The 8,541-nt window shown below is 37.8% G+C and overlaps 1 protein-coding gene across 1 annotated transcript; it reads left to right on the top strand.

Moving 5' to 3' along the window:
• Positions 1 to 271: 271 nt before the first annotated feature.
• Positions 272 to 8,435, top strand: LOC131779910 (uncharacterized). The gene is made up of 3 exons (XM_059096511.2): positions 272 to 572; positions 5,058 to 5,304; positions 5,978 to 8,435. Exons 1-3 carry the CDS (start codon positions 423 to 425, stop codon positions 7,711 to 7,713), a joined length of 2,133 nt encoding a protein of 710 aa, XP_058952494.2. The 5' UTR covers positions 272 to 422; the 3' UTR covers positions 7,714 to 8,435.
• Positions 8,436 to 8,541: the final 106 nt, after the last annotated feature.

The raw sequence follows: 8,541 nt of genomic DNA, 5'->3' as shown, positions 1-8,541 counted from the left end.
AGTTGCGCTTGACTCATTCGACTCTTTCACAGATGTCTTTTCACGACATGTATTTAAAAGCTTCTAGAGGTTATAATAGATACTTTTAAAGAAATAAAGAACAAAGGTATTTTATCTAAACAATGTATTAAAAGACTAAAACCTATTAGATGAACAGATGCGTAGCAGGCTCGCGTTCCCACACTCAAATGCAAAAATAAAAACAAGTCTGCTATAGGTTAAGTTTTCATTTCCTTTTCATCTTTCGCGCGATCTCAAGTAGGACTTTCTTTCTGTGTGTATAAAAGTAACTTTTTTCCGCTTTTTTCCTTCGTTAAGTAATTTTGGTTTTTCTAATTTTCCCCTTAAAAGATTTAGAATTTCCTCATTTTGATAAACTTTACGTTTCGAATCTGTGAAAAGAAAGAAAAACTCAGCGCGTAATGTCAAAAATATTATCAGCGAGCAACGAAACTCGCGTATGGACTACAAGCTTCCTCGCCAAAAACACTTTGATCGGTCCTTTGCAAGGAAACGTAGCCGAATTGGTTGAGAATGTTCAGTTTTTACATACTCCTTCAGCAAAATTCAAGGTAAGCACTCCGTAATCAATATTTGTTGTAATATTTCGCTGCAGTTTTATAGTATTTTTACGGTGTAAGGCAGACTAAAAGATATTAGGAAGCGGCCTCCGCGCTTTTCCGTGGATTGGCGCCTGTGATTTCAATAGTTTTAATTCTCTTTTTCACTTCAATCGATTAAAAAGTCGACACAAGGAGTACATGTAAAGAAAATTCCCTCTGATATGGGTTAATCTATGGGTTTTTATTCAGAGTTATTGGTATATTATATAGTATTATTATAATAGCAGAACAGGATAAAGAAAAGTCTTAGACAAGATAAAGACACAAATGTCGGGGTAATTTTCCATCTAAGAAAAGTCGGTTCTCTTGAAAGGTTTCATTTAGTGTAACACGAAAGATCTTCATCTTAAATTGAAACCACCAAAAATATGCTAAAATAGTGGAATTAGTGTCAAAAGCTGAGAGTGCAATGCAAAGCCTTTACAAATCACCATTAAAGTTAACGATCAGGAAGAAAGTGAATAAAATCGAATTGCATACATTGATTTTTTTCTTCCGTGAATGAGTGTCCAATTTAGTCTTTCTTACTTTATACAACTTGCGCTAACTTTTAGTTCTAAACAGGTTTCGAGTTGAACTAAAATATGAATTAAAGTTTGGAAAGAAAAATCGATCATGCCAGTCGAATTGCAGATATCAAAATCACTCGAAAAGCTTCAAAAGTAGAACAAAGGCGCCGAATTTACGAATTTTAAAATGACTATTTTGTGGTTCCTGATTATTCCAAGGGTATTCTAAAATGATTTAACAATGAATTTTATGGAACTTTCTCGGTAAGGTTTTAGCCTCCAAAAATACTTAGGCTATTTTGACCTCTAGTTGAATAGAGCTCAAACTTAGACCCAGAATTGAGTTATTCTGATCAATTAATTCCGTGGTATTTTATTAACAGAAAACGTTTTCGTTTTCAAATTAATTTCTATGATTCATTTAAGTTTCAAAGCTGTTATACATTATATTTTAAACTTAACTGCTCAACTTACAACGAAGGTTTTTCTGTCGGCCGCGAAGTCATTCATATCAGCTCATTTCACGATGTTAGACACATCTTTCCTACTTCCACTGAAGAGAACACTGAGCAGTGTAATTACCTGAGAGAAATCATTAGCAAAATAATTAAATGTTGGCAAAAAAAATTTATAAATCTAACAACATAAAAAGGGTAAGGCCCTGGGAGAGAAGGTCTACTTCTACATTTTTCTTGATCACATTAATTTAAATCAATTTAATCGCTTTTCTTTAGTAAGTCCTGCAAAAATCGTTTGTGTAACAAGGATGGGAAAAAAATTAATTTTTGAGTTTTATTGAGAAAGGCAGCTATCTGTAATCACCGGTTGGGTTTCACGATACTGAAGTAGAGATCACTGAAGGCAGATTTCGATGGGATTCTCATCTTTCCATTGAATGGAAAAGCTACAACAAAAAAGTGCGTTTTTGATGGAAAGGTAATTGTTAATGGATTTACTTGCTTGTGTGGAATAATCCTTATAAAAGGGTTGGAAAATGATCTGCAGTCAGAGAGGGGTATGGGCTAGATAAGAAATTGATTTAAACTTCATAGTTTCAGCTCCTTGAAATCAAACTACTTCTGCTTTTCATAGGACTGAAATTTAATAGCAGCCGTCTCAGTGAAATGTTTGATTTAAAAATGTCTATCCAAGCTGCTTCACTTAACATCGGAAATAGATTTTAGATGAAAGATAGTTTACTAACGAAAATTCCGCCGAAATAATTTACGAACAAAAAAACCATCCCGGGGTTTGATTTAACCCCTAGAGGGCTTGATGAAATCAAAATGTCACAAAACAACCGTTTAGGGAAAGGGTGCATTTTTGACCTTCGCGCATTTCTAACAAATTCAGTTTTTTTGTAATTTATTTCCTCGGAGAACTTTTACAAAGCAAACAGCTCCGAAAGCAAATATTACCCGAGAAGTGCGCCTTCCTCACAAATATTTACAAACACTTAAGCTGTACGTGTTATCATTCACCATATCAATGTTGCAATTAGCTCACATCCCGATCAATGCTTAACTATTTAAAGACTGGTCCATTTTTTCAGAAGCGCCGCACACCTTGGAGAATAAGCGATTTTTTCATTGAAGACTTCATCTTTTTGAATCACTAATCAACTAACAAAATTAACGCATAATATCGAAATTTTACATTAAGTAAAGTGTGGTTTTAAATCAAATGCACGATGGCTCTGTGTGTGTTAATGAGCTTTGTGACAAATTCAAACAGTGTACATACTTCAATACAACTTCAAAACATATGGGTAGTTCTCATAGGCCGGTGTTAATAGCCTTAACCGAGAAAGTGTGGTTTTTTTTTCTTGTTTCAAAACACTTTTTTGTAGGAAGAGTATGTTTCTTACGCAGAAATATAATCCAGAAATAAATGCACAGGAAAAGGGCCCAACTAGTTGGAAACTTTTCCTGATATTCTAAGCAATTTAAATGGTTTGTTGTTTTTGGCGCTTTTAGCCAATACAGGTGTCACAGCTAAGGTTACTGAACGACTCAGCACTTCGTATACCTTCAGTGAAGTCTCCATTTGAAATGTTTCTTTCAAACCATAACCAGTCAATTAACGAGTAAAAAGAAAAGATTTCTTAACCATAAATAAATTAAGAAATATTATAGAAAGTAATGTTTTGTGAAATGAAAAACAGTAGAAATTTATCTCAAGAACAAAGACAAACAAAAACACATTTGCTTCCAATCGTGTCAGCAATGAGAGGGATTTACTTTGCTCCGCGATCTGCAGCTTTTCCCTATGAACTTGTGACCTCGTCCCTCATAACAGAGTCTTGGGTCAAAAAAGACATTTGCCTCGAGTGTCAAAGGAATATTTTTGATGACATCTCACGGCGTAGTGTTTGGGAATCAAACATTTGGCGTTTCTTGACAGTGCATTAGAGGGCGGATTTTTACAACAATGTATAAAAGCATTTCTCACTTAAAACAATGAGTATTTTTGAGTGGCTGTCATTTCTAGACCTCACTTAGCCCCCACTTAACTCTACCGAGCTATTGTTTTGCGCAATTAAAATGAAGAAGTTCTAAAACTTCCAAGTTATGTAACAGCCGTGTAAATTGAAGATTTTCCCGGATAGTTAAGACTGTATGGAAGGTAAAAACTGAAAAATCATTTTGTTTAAGCGTTGATCAGCGAAAAAGCTCTGTCTTTTCAACTCGTCTGAGTTCCCCTCACTCGAATGTGACCAAAAGACGAGGTGGAAATGCTATTTTATAAAAGCTGAAATTAGTAGACCTATGTGGAACAACCAAATTCATTTGAAACGTTTTTATAGGTAGAGTCTGATAAAGGCAAACACAGCAACTTATTTAGCCAAAACAATGCGTCAAATATTAGTTCAAGTTAAAAGTGTAGCGTTTTGTGAAGTCTGCCTAAACAGATATTATATGTTACCTTGCATGGGTGCAATTTGGTCCAATTTACGCCATTGTCTCGAGAGTCTTTTGAGAGATGAGCTTGGGCTCACATCCGAACAGTGGCTTACGTGAGTTGTTCTCCAATGCAACAGGAGAAAAGTGAGATGAATCTTACCATGTAACCAACTTTTCGATACCATGATATCTTAAGAACTCAACTGAGATCTTGTAAAAGGAAAGCCACTGTTATAGATTTCAAACTTGTTTGTGAATGAACTTCTTTTTTCGAAAAACTTACGGAACATCGTTTTAGATATGTCCTCTTAAAGCGAAGGTAATTCACTCATGAAATGTTAAAAAAAGTACACTATTTTTCCGGATAGCTCGAAAAACCATATTCAATCTTTTCCTCAGCCGGAGCCATTCTTAGTTACCTATTGCTTCCATCATTGCTATGAATTTCTTGCATGTGTTAGTCTCCTTCTTTAAGGTTTAATGACTATTCATCTCTCTTACGTTTCCAAGTCAAAGGCGTGCCGCTCGCTGTCTTCACTTTCTTCAGCACTGAAAAACACCTTCATTTTTATGGTTGACTTTTAAGTTTACAAAAGATATCTTATGTTAGAAGCTGAAGGTTTCAGCGGCACGCAAGTTTTCATTCGTTAGTTTAGGATGCGAATAACAAATGCAAAATTGTATTCACTGGAATAGCACGCAGTATTAGTCAATAAAATAAAAAAGTCACTTGAGCTAATATTTCTAGTAAATTGGACAAGAATACTCTACATGAATTTCCGGATAAATTAATTTACGACAGCCCGATTGGATCATTGAGCCTCGAGCATAAAAAAAATATATATTCTTGAGTATTTTAATACTTTTAAGAAAAGAATAGGCATTATCTATGTTTCGTTGTTAAAAACCATAGCAATGTTTCGGGAAAGAAAAATTCACGCTTGACCACACAAATCATAGCTTACGATGCAATTAATTCCTTGTCGGAAAAATAACGCTGTCTTTTCTTTGCCTTTGAAAAGATCGCAGACAGAGGAAACGTCATCGAGCACGATTTGTCGCTCGGCGACTTTTCGTGGATGCCTGCTGTGAATCCGGCACGTACCGAAAAGGAGCAGAACCTGCAAGTGATACGATCTCCAGACGATGATAAAATCTATTTCCGAACAACAAGAGACATATTGTCTGGCGAAGAGTTTCGAGTGTGGCTGGCTCCTTCTTTAGAGGAAGAACGTGGACTGCAGAACGTTGAAAAGGAGGAATTTGAAGGTTAATAACTTTGCTTCTTTCATATTCCCATTACTTTCCCTCCTCTCTTATGCGAGGAAAAGATCTCTCTCAAGAAAGTGTTTCCTTGAAGAGAGCAAGGGAAGTATTAGTTAGTTTGAATCCGTAAAGCGGGGGTTATCAGGTGGTTTAATCGGGTTGACAGGGCATGCCGGGAAGGGCTTTGACGCCGGAAGAAGGAGCCACATGTTAATCGAATGTACATAAGATAACGGAAGATTGAGCTAAGAAGTTCAATTTACCTCCCTCCCCAAGTTGTAGGGCTCATTCAAATGTAATTCAGTTTCTTATAGACCTGAGATGTCAGTCTGGTCTCCCGGAGGCTGAATGTTTCACGTCAACTTAAATGTTTTCCTGGCGAACGAGTATAAACGTCATATGGAATGTACACCTCTGCAACGTACATCGCACATAGTTGCATGCATAAAAAGCTGAACCACAGCCGCAGGCAGCTATGCAAGCTCTATTTTCTTAACAATGTGAACTCGAGCAGTGCTTTTCATGCATGACCAAAGAGGTCTTTGTATCCTTTCAATTATTCGTTTATTTCCTTGCCCTTGATAACTCATAATTTTGTTTTTAGGTTCAAGTCATTGAGAATAAAGTGTATTTTAAAGTAAACATATTTTCTGACTTGAGTCAATCAATCTTGCAGATAGTCGATGGATCTGCGATAACTGTAAAAAGATCTTTCAATGTTCTCAAGCTCTTTCCGTTCATCAAACTTATAAATGCAAGGAACTGGGTTCCAACATCACCTTGCGGAGAGAAAACAGTGCGAAGAGTGTGGACAGCGAGGATGATGAAGCTTTCGAGGAAGAGGAAGAAGAAGAGGAAGAAGAAGGGGTTGATGATAATGATGATGATGATGATGATGATGATGATTATAATGATGATGATGACGATTTTGTAGGTAGAAACTCATCCAAGCAATATCTGAAGATAGAACAAAGCTCGCAGAATCAAGAGAAAAAATCGAAGGCGAAGGAACAAACTTATGATCGAACTCATTCGACTGCGGACAATAGGCAGAGATGTTCGGCAGACGAAAGTGCTCCGATGATAACCAAGGAAACGTCGGTCGCTTTCGGCAATGGTCGTGTCTTGTCCAATCCCACGTTAGAGAGTCTAATTTCGAGTTTTACACCACCTCCCCTACGAAAGTTTTTGAACGAACCTCAGTCGTTGGCTGAGTACCATAAACAAGAATTCCGAAAGAAGTTTCAAGGAAACGAACATTACCTTCGCAGGCATCTTTATCGTGAAAACATGGAAAGGAAATTATCCTCCGCCAAACGTCGGCGCCTGTTAGTGAGGACTGAAGATAACGAATACTCCCAAAAAAGAGATGAAGACAGGTTCCATGTCAAAGAAGAGAACGGTGATTTCATAAACTGTTTCCAAGAGAATTATATCCTTGATCTGCATAAACGCAACACCATTCTGCCAACATTTCCAGAAAGTGAAATTTTGAGGAACCCAATTAAGAGTACATTTGGTCAATATAGCTTGCGGGATGGACATTTTCCATTAAATGTGTCAGCTTTTAAAAGTTATGCTAATATCAGGAGCTCAATAGGACCAAAAGAACTTTCAAATAACAACAGGGTGTCGGCCGAAAACGGAAACGAAGGTCTGCGGCGCGGCAGTGAGGTATATTTGCCACGTGAAGCAGATCGCGAATGCACTTGTAAAAGCCACAACGACACACAAGACATTTCAAAGCAAAGAAAAATCACTGCTGTGACCGATGAGGCGATGACAACTGAAGAGAACGAGGAAAACAACACGGTGTTACTCAGGGAACGGCTGGATCAAACAAGTCACATGCCAGACTACCAAAAGAGTAGACAAGGTTCAATACTTAATAACTACACTCGACTAGGATCCTGCTTTATTCATCAGAGAATGCAGCCGGCTGACAATGCACATCTTCGGCATCGAATGCAATGCCAATGCTATTCGTCTCCAGTTCCACGCGAGTCAATTGACAATGCCGCTATGCGCTTTTATGAACCCGCGTTCTTCGTCGATCAGAGGTACGGCTACTCCAATTATCCGCGCATGTTCCCGTTCTTTGCGCACCACACCAGCAGTCTGCCTCAGGCTCCCCAGCGAAACCAAGGTTTCACGTGCGATTACTGTGGGAAAGTGTACTGCAGGAAGTATGTACTGAAAATCCACATGCGCACGCATACGGGTTTCAAACCTTTACGATGTAAAGTGTGCGACAAGTCGTTCAGTGATCCAAGTAATATGAAAAAACACGTGAAACTGCACGAGACGGAGGACACTGTGCACAAATGTAGATATTGCGGTAGGAACTTTGTAAGGTATAGAGGTCTGTTGAATCATATCAAATCAAAGCATTCCGAACAACTTTCTCTTTAACCGTATGAATAAAGAAGCAATCAGCACGATTGATCTGGAGGGTCACATGACCTGATACGCCTCTACAAAATTTGGGGAACATCAGGTAATATTTCTTTGGTAATATTCCCCAATTCCCAGACTTTATGTCCCGCACGATAACAAATCTCCGCTTAAATATTAATTCAATATAGTAGAGGGTTTTGCTGTTGTTACAAAATGAGACACATTTCGAAGAATATTTAAGTATAAGTAGGTATCCCATGCAGTAAAATTTCTGACGCTGAGGTATTAGTAAACGTTTTATTACGCGTGCGGAAAAATTATTTAAAGAATTATACAAACAAAAGCTTACTCTTCCTAGAGCTCCGCTCACAGAAAATCGGTTTTAGCTTCGTGGAACAGACGCTGTTGGCTGATGAGAATATGAACAAATGTTACAGTCTTTTAACAACATTAGTTGATTAACGAGCGAGTAGATGATGAGATTAGACAGCCAGGCCCACGGTTAACCTCTCCTCGACTAGTACCTCGTTTCAATTCTTCCCGCGCGCCACGGGTGAAGAAACGCGCGTCCTGCGGTGCCAACAACGAGGACACACTCGCAGGCTAAGACATGCGGCATTTCAGTTTAGACCCCCTGGGTGTCAAAGTACTTTTTATTGTATCTTAATACACATTTGTCAAGTATTTGAGGCATCTTTAGTACTGTATACAGACTAAATAAAACGAGGTGAAATTGATATCGCATTTAAATCCATTTCTCTATCATCAGAGAGTCGTAACAAAGCATACTCAGATGATTCGAGTACTTACCAGAGAAACGACGAAGAAAAGAGAGGTTTTGTT

Source organism: Pocillopora verrucosa, chromosome 9 (genome assembly GCF_036669915.1).
Source record: "Pocillopora verrucosa isolate sample1 chromosome 9, ASM3666991v2, whole genome shotgun sequence".
Classification (NCBI taxonomy): domain Eukaryota; kingdom Metazoa; phylum Cnidaria; class Anthozoa; order Scleractinia; family Pocilloporidae; genus Pocillopora; species Pocillopora verrucosa.
The sequence above is the reverse complement of the archived record's forward strand: the minus strand, read 5'-3'. Positions and strand labels throughout refer to the sequence as shown.

Excerpts from the sequence above, each read along its gene's own strand:
- LOC131779910 (XM_059096511.2), top strand. The coding sequence starts at position 423 with ATGTCAAAAATATTATCAGCGAGCAACGAAACTCGCGTATGGACTACA. Across the intron at positions 573-5,057 it reads CTCCTTCAGCAAAATTCAAG|ATCGCAGACAGAGGAAACGT; the intron begins GTAAGCACTCCG and ends GCCTTTGAAAAG. Across the intron at positions 5,305-5,977 it reads TGAAAAGGAGGAATTTGAAG|ATAGTCGATGGATCTGCGAT; the intron begins GTTAATAACTTT and ends TCAATCTTGCAG.